The sequence below is a fragment of the Vespula vulgaris genome, chromosome 24, assembly GCF_905475345.1.
Source record: "Vespula vulgaris chromosome 24, iyVesVulg1.1, whole genome shotgun sequence".
In the NCBI taxonomy this organism is placed as follows: Eukaryota; Metazoa; Arthropoda; class Insecta; order Hymenoptera; family Vespidae; genus Vespula; species Vespula vulgaris.
The window spans coordinates 3,352,350-3,376,170 of record NC_066609.1 but is presented as its reverse complement, the minus strand read 5'-3'; the positions used below and the strand labels follow the sequence as shown (position 1 = coordinate 3,376,170).

At 31.6% G+C, this 23,821-nt stretch overlaps 5 protein-coding genes and 1 long non-coding RNA gene across 15 annotated transcripts; 2 read left to right on the top strand and 4 right to left on the bottom strand.

Annotated features, from left to right (window-relative positions):
- Positions 1-1,779: 1,779 nt before the first annotated feature.
- LOC127071956 (uncharacterized) lies at positions 1,780-5,841 on the bottom strand. 2 transcript variants are annotated; one of them, XR_007785275.1, is made up of 5 exons: positions 5,567-5,838; positions 5,301-5,498; positions 3,922-4,236; positions 2,657-2,931; positions 1,780-2,080 (listed from the first exon to the last, which is right to left on the bottom strand). It is a non-coding gene; the product is annotated as an uncharacterized LOC127071956 (long non-coding RNA). The 2 variants fall into 2 exon arrangements; XR_007785274.1 differs by having other exon boundaries at positions 1,780-2,931; positions 5,567-5,841.
- Positions 5,842-7,230: 1,389 nt separating this feature from the next.
- LOC127071940 (putative inorganic phosphate cotransporter) lies at positions 7,231-11,472 on the bottom strand. The gene is made up of 10 exons (XM_051011795.1): positions 11,228-11,472; positions 11,048-11,128; positions 9,550-9,788; positions 8,986-9,219; positions 8,803-8,890; positions 8,480-8,712; positions 8,252-8,401; positions 8,041-8,173; positions 7,702-7,943; positions 7,231-7,609 (listed from the first exon to the last, which is right to left on the bottom strand). Exons 2-10 carry the CDS (start codon positions 11,070-11,072, stop codon positions 7,433-7,435), a joined length of 1,521 nt encoding a protein of 506 aa, XP_050867752.1. The 5' UTR covers positions 11,073-11,128; positions 11,228-11,472; the 3' UTR covers positions 7,231-7,432.
- A 73-nt stretch (positions 11,473-11,545) lies between these two features.
- Positions 11,546-12,707, top strand: LOC127071950 (sperm flagellar protein 1-like). The gene is made up of 4 exons (XM_051011829.1): positions 11,546-11,677; positions 11,756-12,053; positions 12,113-12,400; positions 12,478-12,707. Exons 2-4 carry the CDS (start codon positions 11,948-11,950, stop codon positions 12,690-12,692), a joined length of 609 nt encoding a protein of 202 aa, XP_050867786.1. The 5' UTR covers positions 11,546-11,677; positions 11,756-11,947; the 3' UTR covers positions 12,693-12,707.
- A 46-nt stretch (positions 12,708-12,753) lies between these two features.
- On the bottom strand, positions 12,754-13,588 carry LOC127071954 (U6 snRNA-associated Sm-like protein LSm3). Its single transcript, XM_051011833.1, has 3 exons — positions 13,399-13,588; positions 13,198-13,305; positions 12,754-13,123 (listed from the first exon to the last, which is right to left on the bottom strand). The coding sequence occupies exons 1-3, from the start codon at positions 13,417-13,419 to the stop codon at positions 12,941-12,943; spliced, it is 312 nt and encodes a 103-aa protein (XP_050867790.1). The 5' UTR covers positions 13,420-13,588; the 3' UTR covers positions 12,754-12,940.
- A 1,261-nt stretch (positions 13,589-14,849) lies between these two features.
- Positions 14,850-16,990, top strand: LOC127071948 (ETS-related transcription factor Elf-5-like). Of its 2 annotated transcripts, XM_051011826.1 has the most exons (7): positions 14,872-15,472; positions 15,605-15,743; positions 15,821-16,072; positions 16,225-16,296; positions 16,388-16,468; positions 16,536-16,731; positions 16,806-16,990. In XM_051011826.1, exons 1-7 carry the CDS (start codon positions 15,431-15,433, stop codon positions 16,915-16,917), a joined length of 894 nt encoding a protein of 297 aa, XP_050867783.1. In that variant the 5' UTR covers positions 14,872-15,430; the 3' UTR covers positions 16,918-16,990. The 2 variants fall into 2 exon arrangements, with proteins under 2 accessions (XP_050867784.1, XP_050867783.1); XM_051011827.1 differs by lacking the exon at positions 16,536-16,731 and having other exon boundaries at positions 14,850-15,472.
- Positions 16,991-17,174: 184 nt separating this feature from the next.
- On the bottom strand, positions 17,175-23,523 carry LOC127071937 (ATP-binding cassette subfamily G member 4-like). Of its 8 annotated transcripts, none has more exons than XM_051011782.1 (11): positions 22,534-22,677; positions 20,691-21,224; positions 20,490-20,603; positions 19,687-19,870; positions 19,269-19,414; positions 18,884-19,122; positions 18,489-18,778; positions 18,229-18,397; positions 17,820-18,076; positions 17,576-17,730; positions 17,175-17,492 (listed from the first exon to the last, which is right to left on the bottom strand). In XM_051011782.1, exons 3-11 carry the CDS (start codon positions 20,543-20,545, stop codon positions 17,303-17,305), a joined length of 1,686 nt encoding a protein of 561 aa, XP_050867739.1. In that variant the 5' UTR covers positions 20,546-20,603; positions 20,691-21,224; positions 22,534-22,677; the 3' UTR covers positions 17,175-17,302. The 8 variants fall into 8 exon arrangements, with proteins under 8 accessions (XP_050867739.1, XP_050867740.1, XP_050867737.1 ...); XM_051011783.1 differs by having other exon boundaries at positions 20,691-21,114; positions 22,534-22,669; XM_051011780.1 differs by lacking the exon at positions 20,691-21,224 and having other exon boundaries at positions 20,490-20,607; positions 22,534-23,523.
- Positions 23,524-23,821: the final 298 nt, after the last annotated feature.

Sequence of the window (23,821 nt, the reverse complement as noted above, 5' to 3'; positions counted from 1 at the left end):
AAAAAATGGAAATTCAGTGTTGAAATTGTGCGACTAAACAAATTAAAAAATTGCAAGTTTTCTGCTAACAAAGAAACAAAAAAAAAGAATATTACGAAGAACTCTCTACATATATAACTGATACATTGATAAATGATGTCACTATAAAAGCAATCAAGTGGTACGATAGTAAGTCCATTTATATTTTATATATATAATGTATATAATTATAATTGTACATGGATATACAAATATTGTATCTTATTGTCACTCTAAAATTACAAGCCATTTTCTTTATAATAAAATCTTTATTTATTTTCATTAAACAATGTTATTAGTTAACTTATTAACTTTTCATTTTAAATAATGAAAATATATTCACTTTTCATTTTAAGTACTCAATAAACTTTATTCGATAAAAATAATGAGATTAGTTTATCTATATTTCGGTCTTTATATTATACACTGATATTTATCTTGTTCTTTTTTATTTTTCACGTGTTTGATTTCTTACTTTCTCTAACGAATTTCTTTTGTATTGATCAATTCAAAATCACACAAAAAAAAACTATTATTATAGAAGAGAAAGAATCGAACTGCTGAACGAAGTTTAATTGAGAGGGAACCTTTACTGAGAACAAGAGGATTAACTCAGACTGAAAATTTTCTATTTATCTCTCACAAATATTGGGTCCTTTCTTTGCTTATTATATTGTTAAATAAACGTTAAAAAAAAGATAATTAAATATGAGAATTTAAGTGGAAGATAGAGAAACTTTATTCGATATTGATGATATGTATTCGAATGATAGCAAGTCCAGTTTTGATACTAATGGTTCGGATATTTTGCAAACTACACGCCGATTAAAAGCTCGTGTTATAGAAACGTCTAAAGATGAAATTTTGAAATACAATAGTGAAAGAATTATGATTTTTCAGAGAATAGATTGATGTTGTGATTCAAGATAATTTATAGCAACAGAATATGTTTGAGATAAAGATCATTTTTGTTCATATTAACAAAGAAGAATTAAAAGTTCTAAATTCTATTTTCTGCCTGTTTCTTGCCTGTAGAGGAGGGAGCCAACTATTCTCCAAAGTGTCAATATAAGTAATGTGGCTCTTGCATATCAATTCGTCTGGATTTCTTTATCAGTTTTTTTTTAGAATTGTTTACATATAGGGCTCAGGACTCAAAGTATACATTCAGAACTTAAGAAATTTACAAATTAAGACTCAAAATTCAGAACTCAGTACAACATTATCATTTTCCAGGACTTAACGTACTTGTAACTTGTACCATTGTATCATTTATTATTCACCGAGACTTTATAACTCAATAATAAATTTTTAAGTTAACAAAACAAATTGTGTTTAAATTCCGCATCGGTGAACTTATCGCACACAAAATACTAATAAAAGAATAAGGTTATAATCTATCACTTGATTCCTACGATCGCTCGCGTTTTCTACTTCTTTTTTGAACTCATATCTACATAATCAATATCTACATATCAAAGTAAATCGAGATTAAATATGTAAACTAGATACGAAGCATTGAATGTAAATCACATAACATGCTTTTTTTAACGATATCGGATATTTGAAGGCTCGATTTCATGATTAATATCGTGACAAATATAAATAAAAATTAAGCATTAATTAATCGCACTGTTAATTAAACAACTCAAAAGAAACAATTAGTTCAAATTAACTAATATGAATAGACATGTAAAAAAAAAAAAACAGTGAAAACAATAAAAATATATTACTCATGAGTAAAACCAAAAAAGCAATTAGTAATAGTCATGCTCATCAATAATTTATTGAAAAAATTATAAATAAAAATTAAAAAAGTAACATGTCAAAGAAATTCCCGTCATTGCCATAACGAGTAATAGAGGAATTTAAATTTATTCACTCACTACTTAACAAATTCTATGGTAGCTCCAAAACATTCGTTTGTATTATAGATTGAAATCAAAATAGATTGATCCAAAATAGATCCGTAATCAGATATGTTTACATCTAAATAGATTGAAAGTGAAGAAGGCTGAAATTGTAGTAGATTGATGAATTGACTTGAAAAGACAATGATTTTCTGAAAAAGGATTAAAAAATATTTAAATTTGTTTTGTGAAGTAGTTATTTCACTTTTAAGAGTAAACGACATAAACGGTCAAATAACCAAATGTCACATACTCTCGCATGTACACACACAAGTTAGTTCTAGTTCAACAGCTCGAACAAAATTACAATTAAGCAATAACCCATTACCTTTGATAGGCATACTGAAACATAACTTTGTAATTTTTTGTAACTCAATATCCTTGATCAAAGAATACATTTTTTATTATTATCAGTAATCAATCTTTATGTTATTTTGCAACTCAGTGAACAGTTAATTATTTCTGATAATATTAAATTCATTATTTTTTATAATTTATTCAACAGTACAAAAATTAATCACATTTACAGCACTCATTATTTTATAGTAAAAGTAGATATTATAATTAATAATTGTGATGTATTTGATAATGATGGCAATTATTAATTATCCTAAATTAAAATGGACTTGCATTTTAATTTAATAAAATGCATTTTCCTACTCTGATTTTGACCAAATAGAAGGATCTTCAAAACGTCCACCCTTCGTTACCAGTTTCAATATTCTTACCCTCGTACACGTTCCATCACATCTTCTGGCTTTTTTTGTTTTCTTTTTTCCTCATCTTTTCCACGCTAGATCATCGAGGGATGGAATCGGGATTGTTTGCTTTCTTCCAAATGTGTTTAATTACAATAATTCTAGGATATGGATCCTTGAAAGTGATCTTGGGCAGCTCTCCTTCTTTCAATTGGGAAGAACCAAACTCGATTTTGATACTCTGCTCTTGCTTAGATAGAGCGATCTTCGAAATTACTCCGTGATAAGACTTGGATCGATATTACCTGCAATATATCAAAATCTATATTTTCTTGTTTTAATTTTTTAAATTTAGGATTATAACATGTTTTCAACTTGAAATTTAGAATCTTAAGAAAATCATTTCTATATGGAATAAATGATGAAATTTTTTCAATTTGGAATGAATATAAAGAATGTTTGTAACCTAACTAATATTCCTTATCTAAGATCAGAATTAAAAAAGAATTATGTACATTGGTACCTACGAAGACGTAATTCTTACACGAAAGTAGAATTAAAGGAAAACTGAATTAACAAATGTTTTTAATTTGGAATAAATGTTAAGGCTGTTCAGCACTCTTGGTTTACTTCAATAATAAGCATAGGCGTTTTGACAAACACGATTCATTCTTCGCCAATTTTGATGAACAAGATTATATGTTAAAGATGAATGGAGGCAAAGTTTTTTTTTGTTTTTTTAAATAGTGATAAAAAATAGTGTTTTCTCAAGAATAATTTACTTATAAAACAAAAAATCTTTTATGTAATGTAACTAATATTTAAGCAATAACGCATCAATATAAACATTAGACAGCTTGTAATATGCATTAAATGCAAAATAAAATATTTTTGAACACTTTTTCTTACGAGCTATTACTGTAGTTATACAAGAAAATCATACAATATTATTTGTAATCGGAAGACTATGCATTACAAATATCTTCTTGCTCATTCTTTATCAAAATCGTAAATGCTTATGGATACCAATGTATCCATGTATAAATATAATAGTTTTGCTAGATACAAGGTATGTTTCTTATATCACATGCTACTTTTGTGAATTTGAATGATTAACATACCAAATTCTTCACTACTTCCATAACAGAAAAATAAAATAATCCACTAAAATATCCAAAATGTAATATAATATTATAAATATATAATGTGAGAAGACTTTACCTTGATCTAATAAATAAATGTACTAGATTAAAAAATAAAAAACATGAATAAATCTCTGAAGAAAAATTACTCACAGTTATTTAATGCTCTTCTACAAATTAATTACAATCAATCACTTGTGTCAATTCGGATCTTTTCATTATGAAAGATCGAAGAAATTGAAAAATTCAGTCACCACTTAAAAAAGTTCTGCCATGGCTCTATAATATGGCTACTTTAAAACTATTTTAGCAGTTATGTGAACAAAGAACTCCTTATTTCTTTAAAAAAAAAAAACAACCTACGAATAATTCACTTTGAATTCAATCATGTTGATAAATATCCTATGTATCCTTGTATGATGAGAATCCTACGCCAGAATAATAAAGAATGGCTCTTCTATTTTTTAACTGAAAACAAAAATAAAAGCAATAATTTCGTCGATATAATAAAAATTTATGAAAATTATTCAAGAAAGCGATTATATTTATAGAATTAAATGTATTATAATTTCTAGAAATTATTCCTGTAGGTATTACATCAAAAACAATATTATTCCAAAGTATTAATCATTGATAATATATGAAATTTCTCATGTTATCAAATTACTAAAAGCTAAATAATAATTTTATAATATATCAAAGCATGCAGTCATCTAGACATCAATTTTACTGTCCTAAATATCTTTTAAACGCAACAATGTCTCAATTTGCAATCATGGTGTCATGAAGATCGAGTATTCAATTGTTATATGTGAAGAGTGTATGTTGTAGAAAAAATCTACAAATTATCTAAAATAAACGAGGACGATATGAAGACGTATCAAGCTGTTATCCATTAAACAAATACGCGTAAGCGTAATCCTCGATAAACTTCGCGCCAATAGGTGTGATGTGAAAATCTAATATAACCTGACGCAATATATTTATATTATAAAAAACCGAACGAAGTATCTCCATATCATAAGAATAAAAATAGAAAATACGATTAATAAAATATAAATAAATAAAGTGAACAATGTTAGACAACAAGATGCGTAATATAAATGAAAAATTAAGTTACCTATATTACCACCAAAAATTTAAGGGAAAGATTTACACTATCAAGTGGCATGCACGTCGAGCAAAAGCAAGTGTATATCCCTACTACAAGACTGCAATGTGAGCATTTAGTTGTCTTTTCTTTTGTTTATTTTTTGTTCTATTCTTTCTTTTAACACGATTCTAAAAATTTCCTAACTTTTGTTAGGAAAAGAAATGACAGTCAGACTATAACAAAGGAATAGTTTTAATTCGCTCAAGATTAAAGCATAGCCACATTTTGTTTTAATTATCCGCGTGATTCTTAATATTTCCTTTAATATTACTTGTATAAAATTATAATAAAACGTATTATGTATTTCATTACTATTGCCAGATCTATGTGATTATTTCTTAATTGAAAAACTGCTTAGTAAATCATTTAATATCTTTACCGTTTGATGTAATTGGTATTTCAATCTACAGCTCTCAACTTTTTATTCAAAAACAATACTGGAAAGAACCTAAAAAAGCTCCTTAATCCTTTCACTCCTAACGTTGGATATATCCGGCATACATGATTTGGCCCGCAGAGACGTACGTAGACGAAAGCCGGAAATATTCGCGGCTTAGTTTTTGAGTAGCAATGCCTCCTATGACCGCCGCGCAAATTATTTGACAAAAGGTATAAATCACACAATTCGAATCATATTTGTCTTACCTCCATTTTTTTCAATATTATTAGGTGCTACAAAGGAATAGACAACTAATGAGAATATATCATAAAAATATATCATACTAAATTAAATTATTTATCACTATATATTATTCTTTCATTATTTTCAATTGTTAATCACTTTCTTTATACCCATTAAATAAGTTTATATCTTTTATGTAGAAATTATGAGTATGTTGTTTTAAAGAAAAGATAAACTGTTCACGCGTAACGTGTACACTTTCAACGCGGGGTCCAGTTCAGTGGTGGCACTACAACGGACCGAACCGCCGTAGCAAAAAGGTTAAAACTTTAAATCACATCCTGTATTCTAATATCGAAAACCTTATTTCTGAAGTATCTACATTTTTAAATGAAGCTAAATCTTTGTATGTAAACGAAATGAATTCATTCAATCAAGATACATATTTAATTATCAATTTCGGAAATAATACTTCTATAATAAATATAAATGTCGAAATTAGAATCCAATCGCTAATTCCAAACTCTCACCAATCAACTTCCGAAAGCCAACCCACGCGCTAAGGACCGACCAACCAATATGATCCTATAAAGGCGCAAAACATCCTCTAATCACAGAACTATTCGACCAATGTACTCCCAAGACACCGATTATTAACCAATCAACGTTTTTCGTCAGCGCTAGGATTAGCCAATTACGAAAATCATACAAGAACAAATATATTTAAATTAATTTTAAGAGTAGATACCAAAAATGGAATAATTCTATTTAATCCTATTTTATATTAGATTTCAATCTAATATGATATAAAATAGAATTAATAAACTATAAATGATTAAATCAAGCTTATAAAATATTATATATAATGTAAATGAGAAGCTAGATTTATTGAAATAAATGAAGGAAAAACATGTCTGAATACGTTTAAAAAGCTGCTTACAAGAAGAACAACTGCATAACCCGTTAGCAGGAACGATCATATACATGTTGAAACGCAGATCATACATGTTGTATCTATATATACACGTATTTATGTATATAAATACACTTAATTTTATTCTGTATTGATAGTATTTTTGAATTTTGTCTAATTCTTATTCATCGTATTTAACTAATTTATCGACTTAGACACATTTCATAACAAAAATCAATATTACTTGTGATATATGATAAATGATGAAAGTACCGTGGAGTTAATGGCTACATTTAAATTTAATCAAAATTTACTATATTTTATAATGATCTTTTTTATTTTCTTATATCAGATAATATCGGATAATTTTCTGTCTTGCCTCATCTGTCACCTTTCTCTCTCTCTCCCCCTCTTTCTCATGCTTTTTTATGTAATATAATTATGATACCCTGTGTGAAATTCATTGAAATTAATGCTACACCATCATTTCAAAAGATAGACTAACCTCACGATCATTGTTATTCATTAAAAGCTTGGTAAGCTATTTATTTTCCACTATTTTTAGGTTACGATTCTTAAGAATTTAATAATATTTCTTAAAATTTTCTTTTTAAATAAATAAATAAAATGTGGCTTACATATCTTAAATATTATGCAAATGCTTTAAGGAAAATAAAGAAACATACGGTTTTATAGATAAGTATGATGTTACAATTTCTAAAGCATAATACATTGAAATCCTTCCTAATTGGAACTTGTAGAGTATTATAGACATTATTAATAATTTAATTGCAGTTTTATTAAAAGATATAACTTCATTAAAAGATTAGAAGGTATGCAAAGAGAGAAAATTATCATATGTTGTAAAAGGAGTTCTATCATCTAATACAAATAATAAAATACACGATCTTTTCTTATATATATTATGAGATATATCTAATGACATAATATTTTAATATATTACTGATTTTACAAATTATTTTCTAGCATTTTTTTTCAGAGGTAGAGTTTGATCATTGACTTCTTTAAAAGAAGAATTTATCTTATTCCATGGTTGTTCTTCACCTGATCCGAAGATGCAGTAAACAAGTATTTCGATTATATAAAGACCTACAGTTACAAAGAATATAATTCGCCATGCCTCTAGTGTTTGCTGTAAACAAAAAACTTTCCAGTATTGTATACAGTGAAAATATTAATATCTTGCTATACAAATTTATTTGGATATAACTAATTGTTACTTACATTTCCATGGGTTAACTTCCCAACAAAAATAGGAACAATAAAGCCTGGTATAGTAGCAATACAATTTGTTATAGCCACTAAAGTACCAGCAAAATTTGGTGCAATATCTATATGATTAGATAGGAAGCCACAATACATTCCACCAATACAAGTAACACCAATAGTCATCAGCATTACTGCTAAAGCACGATTACATCCGACATAAGATACCCCTATCAGACAAATCATTGGAACAAACGATGCTACAAAATAAAAAAGAACGTATTTAAATCCTGTTCCTTGTTGATTTTCAAAATGAAACAAATATAGATTTTACAAGACTAAACAGATAAATCTTACCAAATAAGGTTCCTATTTTCCTTGATATGGTTACTGTTATTAAATTCTTATTTTGCATAATAGCCAATACTTTACTGAGAGTCATAGTAAAAATCCACATACATAAGAATGGCATTGCGGATAGACCAGCGTTCTACATGAATATGAAGAAGTTATTAATAGATAAAATATACTAGACATGTAGGTATATGAAGAATATCGATTTACTTACTGAACTCATATTGAATTTTAATATTTGACTCATGTAAGTTGGTAATTCAATAAGCAACATGTACCACCCAAAATTGCTACAAAAGTGTGCTATTAAAATAGCTAAAAAGGGAGTAGACCTTAACAGTTGTCCCCATGGTACTGGTAATTTCTAACAATCAAAAATTATTAGTTATGATTTTTTATGATTCTCTGGCTAAAGCTTTAAAATATTTATACAACTAATTACCTCTTTGTGACCGCCGATGCTTTTAGTATGACCCAAAGACTCCATGATGTAATTCTTTTCCTCCTCGCTGATAAATCTCATTTGTTCTTCTGGAGAATCTTCAATTATCAACCACCAAGCGATACACCAAATTAGACATAATGCACCTTCGATATAGAAAATCCATATCCAGCCAAGATTTGCAGCCAGTATTCCCGATAATAGAATGGAGATCACGGTACCGAGAGCAGTACCTAAAATCGAACGATTATAAAATTATCTAACGATCTGTCTACTAATATTATTATGTTAATTATATTGTTTTTACGGTTATTTATATTTACCGGCATAAACGATCGATGCGAGAACACTTCGTTCATTCGGTGGAGCCCATTTGGCGATCATCACATGCATAGCCGGGAACGTTACACCCTGTGTACGAAAATAATAATAAATACTGTCAGATGGCAATATCTTTTAATATCTCCTTGAGATATCCCCACGTTAACAAGATGACTACTACTAACCCCACCGAGGCCTTGAATGAATCTCATTATAATAAATAATGAATAGTGTATATCTGCTGCAACAGGCGATAATATTGATGCTGCGACATTCAACAAAACGGATCCGTTCATCACCCATTTAGCTGATAACAGTTCGGACATTCTACCACCTGGTAATAAGGATACCATATAGCCCCAAAAATATGCAGATAAAATAAGACCTTGGAGAGGTTCGTTCCAAATAAAAGGGCCATCCTGCAAAATAATTTATTCTATCACGTACATACTTGTTTAGATAATCAAAATCATTAACTTTTCTAACGTGATGTCTTTATCAAAGTATCGATCCAATAGATTTAATATTTAAACGATACGGTATTCCAAAAAAGGCGAAAATTTATTTTCGGATGTATCTAATCTCTTAAAAGATATTGCATTTACTACTGACAAATTTTCTTTGATAAACTTGTCTCTTCCTTTGAATAGACTTTATTTTCTAAGAGTAACTTCATAGAGTGACCTCACAGAGATCACCTTATCGTTCGAGATATATTTGATAAGGCAAAGGGAAGGAAGATCGATTACCTCGGTAGAAGATGCTGTCGTGTTTAAAATTGCATCATCTTGACAAATTTCCGTCATCATTAAATTTGTATTTTCTCTTTTTAATTCATTGTGCATCGCTGAAAGTCGTACGGCTGTATGGTTCACCATTGCAACAATAGCCACGCTGACATTGACTTTAAAACCGTATATAATAGCTAAACCGATGGATCCAAGTATGGCCATTAAATATCGGACTGGAAAAAGTGGGCCACGCCGGCCTGTAAATAAAATGTCTCGTTATTAAACTTCTCTTATCCTCTTATAATAATTTGCTCCCTTTACAATTAGAATAGATCTAACAGAATCAATTCAACTCTAACTCAAATTTATGTTTATTGAACTAAAAAAAAAAAAGAAGAAAATTTTTGAAAATTTTTGAAATATGACATTAAATCGATAATTAGCAAATATGTAGTTTTCAACTAGCAGTTAATTGAAATTTTTCATTTCTTATAGAAAAAAATAATATAAAATTTTTCCAATCCTACGTGATATACAACGTGTCGTCATATTCATTTTATAATGCCAAATATATCATATGGTCTGAAAATTAGAATTTAGAATCAATACGGTTCAAGAGAACACGATTGATACCATTTGGCAATCAGATCAATACGTAAGCCTGTTAAATGTCTATATATAAATATACAGGCATACTTTGTTATTTCGAATAATTTACATATTATTCGTAATTTTTAATTTCAATATATACTTTAAAATACTAAAATACCATTGCATCAGCTATCTCGTACAAAGAGTGCAAGAATACAAGCTATTTCGAAGAACCATATAAAAGCGACGGGCTTTCAACGTCGATAAATTTACATCTTTCGTCATATAAATGATGTTCCCAGATTCTGCGTAAACCAAACTGGTTAAACTATATTCTATAGTAAATTAAAGAGAAAAGTTTATTTCCCATTTTTTATATCTTATAGATTATATGTAGATTGAACGATTATTCTCATTTGTTTTATTTAAAAAATGCAAATAAACGTATTGTATTATACTTATTCATTTACAATTCATAATGCATATTCTCGAACGAATATTTGAAAGAAAAGATATTAACAAACGAAACCTATTTCATCATCGATCGCACAATACCATCAGATCGGTGCAACATTTTGATTTATACAACATAATGTATAAATCCGGATAACGTGGATATAGATCGTAATAATACATTCAAATTCAAATGTATCCTTTTAATACCGCTTCTCAATATGACGAATTCATTTGCTCCATATGAAGGGATGCGTCAAGGTCAAAAGGACGACCGAGGCGCACGATTCAAAGGCAATCGATCGTCATAAAGTACTTGTTTCGTCTCGTTTTACATTATGTGACAATAAAAACAAAATTATACGTCCCTTGAGGGAAGCAAATAAGAATGGAAATGCAACTGATAGCTGACGCTATGATGATAGAAAATATGAAGATATAAAAAAGAAAAGAAAAAAAATAATGAACACACCTGTAGAATTGTTTCCCATTGCCATATATAGAAACAGGATCTTCTCTTGTATCTTTTCGAGATTGGACTCCAAAGGAAGTTCTATCAGAAACAAATGCTCAAATAATTGTTTTTTCTCTGAACAACAGTAGGATGATTTAATTTGACAATGAGGTGCTACATTTCAAATGATAAACGTACCATACGCGTTGAAAAAATATTTCTCCGTTCTCTCTTTCTCTTTCTCTCTCTCTCTTCTATTCTATAAGCTGATGAAATCAAATTGCACTAGTATAATACCGAAGTCCGATTGTAAGTATTGCACGGCACCAAAGCACACTGAGGTAAGCCGAAATGCTTCTACTTTCCATAGGCACTTCTCCGAAGGATCCCGAGCCATTGCCCCTCTTCTATAAATGCCGGTTCTTCACGCAGCCAAACACTCACACGAATAAACGTGACGTTCTTGAGTAAAGAAAATGATGGGTGGCGACGTGCGCGTTTGCGCGTCCGTCCGAGCCCGAGACTTTCGCTTAGGCTTTCGAATGAATGCGATCGCCATGTGTAAATACTTATTTTTAGGATAAAAATATGTTTTCATTTGCGTTTATTTCGTCGCAGGTATGCACCGTTTAAAACAAAGATTATTTGGTAATAATTTTATATCAACACACGGTATAAGATAATTTGTTCAAGTTTATAAAAAGAAACAAATGCTTGTCTTTATAGCTTATTTTAGATATATCATACAGATAGATTTACAAGACGGTTTGTAAATTGTCGGCATATAATGGAGATGTTACTTACGTTAAATTTTGATTATAAAAAGAAGACGCGATTGTCTTAGCATGTTTTAATTAAATCGAAATCGTAGTTCTGAAAAGGTAATACTGAAGTGTATGCAGAGAAACATATATAAAAATGGAGCCGGTAAACGAAAATAAGCTCGATGAGATTTACGCGTGGATAGATCAGATTACGTTTTCAAGACCGAAGAAAAATATATCGAGAGATTTTTCGGACGGAGGTATAATATCGTGACACTTTTTCTTATTTATAGATATTTATATGTTTTGAATTTTGTAGTATTTATGGCCGAATTGTTGAAACGATATTATCCCAAGCACGTTGACGTGCACAATTATGTGCCTGGCAACAGTATAGCAAAGAAGATCGATAATTGGAATATATTAAATAGAAAGGTTCTTTCTAAAATTGATATGAAACTTGGAAAAGATGTAATCAATCAATTGGCAAATTCACAATTAGGCATTATTGAGAAAGTTTTAATAGACGTGCGAGCGAAAATTTTGAAAGACTGTAATGTAGATAGGGATTCATTATATTCTGATTATGAAGAAAATGGAAGAGGTAGTAAGTAAGAAAAAAAAAAAAGGAAACGCTAATCCAATAACACAATGATCTTTACCATTTCATATTTAATTAACTAGAAAACGCTAAACCTATTTTAAATCCTGAAGAAATCGCTAATAAAACAGTACCACGTCATACTTTTATAAGACTTAAACAAGAATTGCAAGAAAGGAATGAAACTATTAACGCACTTCATCAAAAAATTTCACACTTGGAAAGTTTGATCAAATTAAAGGATCAAAGAATAGTAGATCTTACGGCACAGATTACAAGACCAATGGCACATACATAGATTTCTCGTACTAATGTGAAAAACTATGAGATTATTAAGATACCAATGAATTCTTAAAACATTTATAAAAAGAAAAATATATTTTAATTGCAGCAAGCATATAGTTTATGCTTCATACATATCTTATATCTATTTTAGTACATAAAAGTTACACGAACGTTACCTGGTGAAAAGTTAGAGAAAAAACCTTTTTTTTTTATCTTGCCTATGTTTCTTTTTGTATACAAATAAAGAAGTTAACATATCTTTTACATGGGTGCTCTCATGCTAGGCGGAGATACTAAAATGACACCGTCACCACGAATAAATAGCATAGATATATTTCTTTTCGTAGTACGATAAACTTCTTCATATGTTTCTTCGTCGATTTCTACAGTTGTAACAGTTTCCTCCGCTTCACCTAATACCATATTCAAATGTTGGTCATAAGCCTGAAATAAGAAAATATGAATTATTTATTAAAATATTGTTTAATTAGAAATCCAAAAATATAAACAAGACCTACATGTAAACGTCCTCGTAATTCTCTTTCGTTTCTCATTTTTACGTAAATTCGTTCGTCCAAACTTAATCTTATTAAATCCAATGGTTCTTTCACGTTTATTGCTGGAACCTAATTGTCAAAAAGATGGAAAAATGCATTAACGTGCACATAAACATTGAAATGATTTTTAGGTTAGCTTATTATGTTATGAATAAAGGTTACCTGCTCCGTTTCATCAGCCATAGCAACTAATTATTTACAAAAATTTAATAAAAATGTTATCTTGATTTAATATTACCAAGTAATGTATAATTAAAAATCTCTTTCTCTCTCTCACTCTATCTAACGATAAGATAGCTATTAAAACGCTAACTCTATCACCAAAGCGTAATGCGGGAAGACAATAGAGAGCTGATATTTTTATTCAGAATAGTAGTAGTGAAGTTACAAAAAAAGAAATAGTTTTCTTTCAATCTTGAAACATTTTTATACTATAATGACATTTAAAAAGAAAAGATACGAACATAGAAAAAAAGTTGAAGTGATTTGTATCAATAAACAGGTATAAAAAAATAATGTTTGAAAATATTTTATTAGCGCGGGTCAAAATGGCAACTATTAATTTATATCGATAACTACATGAATATGTAGTTAATAATAAAAATTACAAAAAAAAAAGATTATGAATTAATGATTAAAAAGTATTTAAATAAATGTTGCTAGAATATTTAATCGTTTTAATAGAAGTTGAATTATTATACATTACACTTGAAATACATTTCAAAAAGATGCTTTCTATGGTAGGCTACACTTTATACATGCATGTGTAAAATCATCGCATGCAACACATGTATGAATAATGATTCAATTCCCCGAAAGTTAGGTATGGTAAAATACAATATTAAATAGAAACTTTACTAGTTACGGTTTTACATACAATTTGTATCGAGTGTAAGTAAAGATCTCTTTGACGATTAGTACAAGTGAATTATTTACATGCATTTAAATGTATACATATTCAATTTTTTCTAGATAGGCAAAAAAGAGTGAAAATATATTATTTATCTCGATATATAACAATTAAAAAAAACATATTCAAAAACAAGCTATATATTTCGATCTATTTTACATCAGGTATTATATGGTGAAGTTCAATGTTACCAAAAGTCAAGATATAATATTACTTATAACTGCTATAAATTTAGAATGCATAAGTATTTATCTCTCTCTTTCTCTTTGTCTCTCTCTCTCTCTCTCGCGTGCGCACGCGCATGGGTCTTTAAAGTAATGCCGCCGTTTGTAAGATCGTAAATCACGTTGGAATAAATCAGCACATTAATTCAACGCTCGTCCGCTCAACCTACGATCATCGTTTGAACAATTTTGTAAATTCACCTGTAAATCCTGCTAGAACGTATGTATCTACGTAGTCAAGTAACGAGTGTATATGAGATACTTACATACATAGATGCGTGATTGTACACATATGTTCACGACGTCGTTTTCATAAATATAAAATACAAAAGAAAAAGAAAAAAGGAAAAAAGAAGAAAAAAAAAGAAAAAAAAAAAAACAGAAAAACAAAAGAAACGCAGAAGTAGCTGATGACGAGCGGCGGTATCCCATTGTCGTTGCGTCAGCTAAGGCGACCAGAGATGTCTGGTGATTGGCCAATTACGAATAGTGGGAAATCCCCGTTGATACCTGGCTCTTCCGTGCTGAATGTCTTGCGTCGTCGCGTGTGCGCGCGAGCACGAGCGCATGCACGAGCATGTCTGACGTCTCAGAATTCTCGCGTCACCATCGACCTCAAGCTTTACCCTGTAGGAACGTAGACGATCGGACGGCAATTAGTAACGCGCGAAACGCCATTCACGTTGCACGTTTCGTTTGTACGTATGTAACTTTCGATTCGAATTCGTGACTTTTCTCCTCTTTTACCGTTTTTTCTTTTTTCTTTTTTCTCCTTTTTTCTATCCTTTTTCTTTCTTTATCTGTCTAAATATATCCATCCAAGATTTATGGAAACACAGTTTCTTCGTAAAAACGACATAACTGATACAACATCGGTGACGCTCGCAATACTTATGTTAATTAGCAGGAACGATTTATTTTCTTGCGATAGCCGTGCGAGTTTGAATAGTTGCGCGTGGCGCGAAACAACGTACGAGGCTAAATACATACGTGTATGCGATCGCGGTTGTACAAAAAATCCGGATAAAAAATTTAGTGGATTGCAACATCTCGGAAAGGAATGAATTCCTTCGATAATTATGACAGGACGAATCTGTCGGAGGTCAGTATCGCGAGCAAGTATTTTCAAAGTATGGACTTTTGCGTTTGAACGCATCTCCATTCTCTTTTTTTTTCTTTTTGCTTTGGTGCGACGGGCAAAAGAAATAAACATTTCGTGTACTTCATTTCTCAGGTTTGTTCCTCGGTAATGAACTTAAACGATGAAAACGAAAATAACGATCACTTTTTATGGAATATGGATACTCCGGTTAACAAAAAAGATAGCTCGATTTATAATTCATACGAACCTAAACGAAAAAGATGTTCCCTCGGTAAAGTGTTAAATGATTATTATTATTAATAAATAGTCGATGAGAGAACACGAAGTTATAATTTTAATTGTGATTAGGTGAAAAGGAGGATATCGATGGAACTGGCTGGTGCGGAAAACCGATCAAAAGTTGGTGTCAAGAGGAAACGATAAGTTGGCTAATGTCAGCCGCATCTTCTATAGGACTACCATACAGGTCTATCCAGCAGAGTCTTGCGGTTTCTGGGGAACAACTTGCTATGATGACACGCAATGACTTTCTTTTTCACGATCCGATCTACGGGGATAAGTTATATTGCCATCTTCATTCTCAACGTATTTCGAATTCACGTATGTTCGTTACGCACATTGATCTTGCATCAAATACAAATGTTTTTTAGTTACAAAAAAAGAAAAAAAAAGAAAAAGAAAAAAAAAAAAGTAGGAAAGAAAACTAGGAAAGGAACAAAAACTATCTTTGCTTCATTTTCTTTATTTTCTAGTTCCACCATTCGAGGCTATACATTCGCATTCTGAGGACGATTTGGCTCAAATGTCGTCCAGCGGTGTCTCTGGTAAATGATTATTGATTATTATTGTCGTAAATTTATATTACTCAATATTTTTCCGATTCGCTTTGCTTAAAGGTCAAATATTTATCCGTAGATACAGAATCAGACAATTGTATGAAAATCACGATGAAACGACCACCGGGAAGGCCAAAAATGTTAAAGCCGAAGAAAAATGGTACGTCGTTGAAATTTTGCGATTGAAATATTATAGCGAAAAATGAAAACTTATTCTTTGATCGTAGTCACGGGTCAAGGAAAACTTTGGGAATTTATTCGGGATTTATTACGCAATCGAGAAACCTGTCCTAGCTTAATTTGTTGGGAGGATTATTCGCAAGCTAAATTTCGTTTCGTTAAGAGTGACGAAGTCGCGAAACGCTGGGGTTCCCGAAAAGGAAATACAAAAATGACCTATGAAAAGCTTAGCCGTGCCATGAGGTCCTAATTATCTATTTTTTCCTTCTTTTTTTGCGAAAAGATTAGTTTAAACCAAAATATTTCTTTTTTTCTAGGTACTATTACAAAAGTAAAATATTTCAACCCGTACTTGGTCGAAGATTGGTTTATCAGTTCGGCCCTAACGCAAAAGGATGGCAAACTGACAATCCTAACTTCCGATATTGACATAATTACGCATATAGAATTAATTTTAATTTCTAGAATATAAGAACGAGCAAAATAAAAGCTTTTCTGCATATTTTTGTAATCATGAAAATATTCAATATTTACAGCAATCGCGATACTTATTCTATCTATGTATAAGGTAAAGTCAAAAAAAAGAAATACTAATGTCACTCTCGTTAGAATTGCAATCAAGCTCGAGATTGAGATCAAGAGAGAAAAAAAGGAGGGTGAGAGAAAGAGAAATAATTTTGGCAGCATATTATACAAGTAAGTATATTGTGATGCATTTTATAAGCATTACATCTAATTCTTACGTCCATATTGTTTGATTGCTTAAATTCAAGTTGTTGGTAATCAGTCTTGCTTAATTATTTATTATAATTTATTATATACGTTTTCTAAGTCTTACCCGTAGTATAATATATGCGACTGTATCGAGGGCGATGTACAAAATGATCAGTACGGTCATACAAAACCAGTAATCTACTTGCTTCATGCCAACAGCTACCATGAGTTGTTTCGGCATAGCAAAATGACAATATACATCAGAGCAATGCATTTTTGGTCTATCGTACCTGAAATTTAATAAGAAAAATAAAAATTAGAATTTTATTTCGACTGGATATCTATTTAAAGACTAACAAATATTTGTAATTACCCATAAATTGTCATCATTGTTCCTTCAAAACCATATTTGAGAAAAGATATATGAAACAACCAATGCAGATAAGGATGTGCATCAGTAAGGTGTACAAAAAATCCGCTGAATATTGTAAATGGTAGGATTATAAGTGGTCCAAAGATCACTCCGTTCTAAAAAATTGATAACTCAACATTGGTTATGACAATCAGTGCTAATTAGGAATTTTAAAAGGCATATATATGATCGAATCTGCACAAACCTGTACCGTTAATCCTGCACCGATGATGAAACCGATCGCTTGAGCTACCAAGGTAACGACGAAACACATCAACACGTAAAGAATTAATCTTTTTGTTTCCAAAATTTGATTGCTCATGAAATATACTATTAGTGTGTATATGCACGTTGCAGTGAGTTGTATTGGAAAATCGGCGAATTTGTTTGCCAGATAGAACGATCGAAGCTTATACCAACGATTGAAATGTTCTCGCATAAGTATCGGCAACTCCAAAGGTACTACGTAATATACGTAATGAAAAGAAAAAAGAAAAGAAAAAATATTCGTTAATATTCTTAGAGTCAATTAAACCTATACCTATCCGCATATATACCTAATACACATACGAGTACTTATAGTTACAAAGAAATAAATAAAAAACGTGACTTACGTGTGATGAGCGTCGAGCTGAAGGCACTGAACATTAGAAACATCAGATTAAAGAAAAGTAAATTAAAATTATCTAAGACGTAAGTGGCGTCTTGTCCGATCCTGAAAAATATTGCACCGACGATCAGCGCAATAAAGAGATGCATCGATATCCGTGTGAGGATCAATATCTACTCGTATAAAAAGCGAGAAAGAAGACATTTTTATCATGACAACGACGAAGGAAAGGAAAACGAGAGACGAGATATGCAACGAAATTACCTTGTCGCGTAATAATTTAATAGCATTCCTTCTAAGAAGAACATGAAACTGTTTCCAAAATCCTGTCGCATAATACGTTGTATGCTTGTACTCTACTTCAAAGGAAGGCACACGTATATTACTCTGTTCTAACACTCTCGAGGAAGCTGACATGTGCGTAACGATTATCTCCTTGGCTTTGTTCGAACTTATGTTCTCCGACGACCTCCAAGCATTGCTTTTCCCATTCTGAATTGTTTCGACCAATTTCAAAAGATAATCGCCATAATCACCGTTACATATTTCTATTACTGAAAAATAAATTTACTTATTACTGAAGTAATTGCGAGCGTTATCTAAGGTCTTTATCTTTGTTACCTATAGATTATGGTTATAAACTATAGATAAATACTTACTAAAATCCGCAGGATTGTAATGTGTTGGACAACGTAAACCAAGACTGCTCAAATATGGCACCAAATTACGCGTTCCACCGGTGTAAACGCAATACCCTTCTGCGACTATATAAAGATGATCTATCATATTGAAGAGCGATGCACTAGGCTGGTGTATCGTACAGATTATGGTTCGTCCTTCTAATGCTAATCGTTTTAAAAATCTGATGCATTGTTTCGACGTGACGCTGTCCAGTCCGCTAATGCCAACAGAAAAAAAAAGAAAAAAAAAACAAAAATGGCAATAAAAATAACTCATCAACCTAGTATTATTATCATAGAATGTATGCATAGCGCATAGTATAAAATCTATGCATTTAATATTGATTCTTCTCTAGTAACATACCTCGTCGGCTCGTCGAGGAATATAATGGGCGGATTATTAATTAATTCTAAAGAAATGGCCAATCTTTTTTTCTGTCCTCCGCTAAGGTCACCAATGCGAGTGTACCGCGTTTCTTTCAATCCCATCACAGACAAAATTTCCTCGATCTGTTGTAAACGATAATGGAGAAATCCAGAATGTTATCAATCGTACCAAGTATACATCGTATACAAAGTGCATCCGACACGACTCGTAACCTTAATTATTATTTAATCCTAATGACCTATAGCTCAGACCAAGTATTTCACAATGATTTCTTAAAAAAAAAAAAAAAAAACAATGGGTTCCGACGGTACTCTTTGTAGCAATTCTATTTCGATTATTTATTCTTTCTTTTCTTGTTTTTGCTCATAAAAAAAAAGTTGGCATAGACCTATACCCTGCGCAATCTTTCGCGAGGCTTCAAGGTAAGCTTGAGATCGGCTGCAACAAGCATAGCTTCCTCCACTGTGAAAAGAGGCTGGATATTGTCGTCCTGCATAATGTATGCCGACGAACGCCTAAATTTGACGAGGTTCCTTTCGGTGTCATTCACGATCACATTTCCCTCGAAGGACGACGTACTAAAATTTTTATTTAACGTAAGGTCAGTAAAGTGTCTCACCAAGAAAAGATAAAAGATTATCGTTATTTTCTTCCTCTTGTTATTATTATTATCATTATCCGTAAACATGATTTTACATCTTACATCGCATGATCGCGTATCGTGATGATAGAAACGCGCATGTTACAACGTTGGTAATGTATCGTATGAGAAAAATATTACTTAATCGAGGAGAGACTACGCGTGTTCTCACTATGAACTTTCTCCATTGACGTAAAATAGTATGAAATTCCAAGGAGATCGACATTAATATAGAGCTGTTGTAAAGAAGACAAAAAATTATTGGCAAAGCTCGATTTTCACCAATTTTTCGAGAAAACAATCTTTTACAATCATTTATTTTCATGCTTACGTACAAATGTATTAACAACAAGTGTGTATGTGTGTGTGTGTGTGCACGCGCGCGCGAGAGAGAGAGAGAGAGAGAGAGAGAGAGGGAGGGAGAGGAGGAGAAAAAGAGCTGCGTCGATACCTCTCATAATTTGCATCCGTACGCGAAGACTTGATCGTATGAAATAGCTTTCTATAGGTAATTTTTTTCCCCTATTTTTTTTTCTTTTTCTTTTTAAATTACTGACATAAAACCTGCCAAGATATCCATGAGTGTAGTTTTTCCAGCGCCCGATGCTCCCATAATAGCCGTGAGTTCACCTGGTCTAAAATCGCCACTTACATTCCTTAATATTGTCTTTCTTTCTGAAACAACATGACAAATAATTGCTTTCAAATTTACGAGACTATTTTCTGTCGCTCTATTTTAATTAATCGTATTATGTTACTTGCCAATCCTGGTTTTTTATGTACGCATAGAACACGATTTATAAGATATATCGGTTCTTGATAATGCATATATCATAATTCATAATTCGAAAATGACAGAAAAAGTACAAATCTCATTTCGATCGTATATATAGGGTATCCGAGTTTGAGTATACATTGTATTGAAGCCAAGTTTATCGAAATCTTTAGTATTGTGAAAAAATATTGCAAAAATTCCCTCGTTCAAATTGTTTTCATTCGAAAGATAGACATTTTCATTCGAAATATATATAATATTTTCCTAGCGCTCGTAATTTCCGTCATATTCGTAGAGGTCCATCGAAACGAGCCACTTGGTATATCGTTCGGAGAACGAAAAAAGATTATCGATTCTTATCGCTCATTATCAAGCACTTCTACCGATAGGAGTGCGATTTTTTCAGTCTGCGGAGAAATCAAGTTTAATACATCACACGGATCTTTATTTTTGACAAATGTATTAGAAACAAAACGATTCTTTCCTTATTCTTGATTATCCGCCTAGAATATTGAGACTAAAAATTAATGAAAAAATACATGAAAGAGCCCTTATATTAGTCATAGTACTATTTATCTATAACGTTCCTTTTTTTATCGCTATATTTAGCTATTCGCAAATAATAAAGAGTACTTGGCCATTTGATTTCTGTTTGATTAGTTCATAGCAAAACATATGTAAATAGATAAGAAGATAAATTGATAGTGACAATGTTTAATCTGGATTTTCTTCTAATGTTAAAAGAGATGAACGAAGATATATAGCTATGTTTCTTGTATATCTACATATGTAGCATAAATATATATAAAATAATACATATCTGAGAAGACTAGAAGGCGACAATTTGCATTACTAATTTATTCATGAGGATAATAAACAAGCAACACAATCGTTATCGATATATTATTATGATCAATCGACTTATAACTTTAGAATCGCCTTGTCCGATTTTATTCAACTTTCATTTTTCCTTTCGCACGATATGCGTTCTATAAGATTTATCTGACTATTTCTTATCTTGAAAACTTGAGAAGACAGTTGGATGATGTTCGTGACTTTGTTTGCTCAAGAAGAAGATTTGATTTATTCACTTTGAGAGAGGGAGAGAGAGGGGGGGGGGGGGAGAGAGAGAAACTTTGAACATGCCAGACGTAACGATAGATGAAACTTTGATGACATATAAGAAAACTCAATAAACGAGGGCGAACGTGCATTGAATTATTCTTTCCTTCAAACGCGTTCTCGTTTATCGTGTATAGGCTTCATTTATTGTGAACAAATAATGGACGATATAGACTCAAAAGGCTTTTGTTGATTAGCGAGAGAGAGAAAGAGAGAGAGAGAGAGAGAGAGAGAGAGAGAGAGAGAGAGAGAGAGAGAGAGAGAGAGAGAGAGAGAGAGAAGAAAGAAATCGATCATTGTCATTTTGTAATTGAATATTTTTGTAGAAATAAAAAAGAGAAAGAGATTAGCAGGGTATGAACCGCTAGAGTACAACGACATTTCGACGAGGACACGAGTTCAGATATACGATAAGAGAGTTATTAATAGATAACAGAAGATGGGATAAAGCTACGTTTCGAGCGTATTCAATAGGATCGCAAACAGCCGACCAAGCGTACGTTTTCTCAATAAATTACCGAATTTTACTCTTGGACAATGGATAGGAACATTCACGAATGGAATAGTTTACTGATGATAAAAATTCAATCGATGGATTGTTTCACGATAAGAATACCTGACGCATAGGCCTTCTCGCCATGCATATTTATATATTCATATGTATGTCTTTAATTATATTCGTATATATAAAAAAGAAAATTTACCTCTCGCCAGGACACTTTCGCGTCTGCTATAAGAAATATTTTTAAAAAGAAGAAAGAAGGGATCGTCGATACAAGCAGTGCTGAACTCTTTCCATGGGCTTGTTGAATTCGTCGTTGAATTTGATGTCGAGACGGCTGTCTTCGAATCTACCGCCATTTTCCGGATCTTCTTCGAAAACAAACGAGAATCACTTTCACACGAGTCACGTGTCCATCTCGAGAGTTCTTCGTTTTTCTCTTCGTCTTTGTCGTCGCGTAGTTTCACGCTCGTCCGACCGCGTGCGTGCTTTAACACGTTGGCATGACTAAACGTAATACTACTTTCCGCAATGCACGGAAATTGTTATCGCGCTCTGAACTTTTAAGAGCGCCTCCGCGCGTGTACAAAGTACGCACGCGTCTCTCCCTCTTTTGTTTCTCGCGCAAAGTCCTCCACGCTATACAGTTCCGTTCTATTCCATTCCGCTCCCGCTCCAATTCGATCGGTTTCGTTTCGTTCCGTTCCGTTCCGTTCCGTTCTACTTTGTTCGGTTCCGTTCCGTTCCGTTCTGTCCGGCACTATTATCTTTTTATTTCTTTCTTAATCTGTCCATAACTTTCTTCTCTTATTGTTAGTTTCATTGTCTCTTGCAGCAAGGAACAATAATTTGATATTGAAAGTATTTCTTTAATATTATTCTTTCCTCTCATTATTTTTCGAAACTTCCCAAAATTTCTTTTTCATTACTTTCACGAATGTAATTTGTATATTTGATACTACGCAATAACTCAGGGTCGTATAATTGACAATTAATGAGAAAATTTTTTTTTGTATTTACGGAAAGATATTTACCGAAAGAATGAGATTATTTCAAATTGACATTGTTTTTATGGAAGATATGATATTTTCTTTTTTCACGTAACTAGCGATGAAGAATTTAGCGATAAAACTTAATCTTATTTACTTAAAAAATATTAAACAGCACTAACTTGGCACGGTATTGTACTATAAAGGTACCTTTGAAACCTTCCTTTCTAAACGATAATTCGCGTTGAATGAGATTCGCGTTGGTGGCATATAGAGAAGGGAAAGAATAAATACGACGATTGGCAAAGCACCGGATACGACGTTGGAAAGTAGTCAGACTGGTATCGATATTATTCGAATTCCCCTCTTGAAAGTGAATAAAAATAATTTAGCTACCTGAATATGATGCATGATAAGGAAAAGAAAAATGTAATTATGAGAGAGTTGTATATAAAAAAAAAAGGAAATAAGAAGAATAAAGGAAAAGAAAAGAGAAAACAA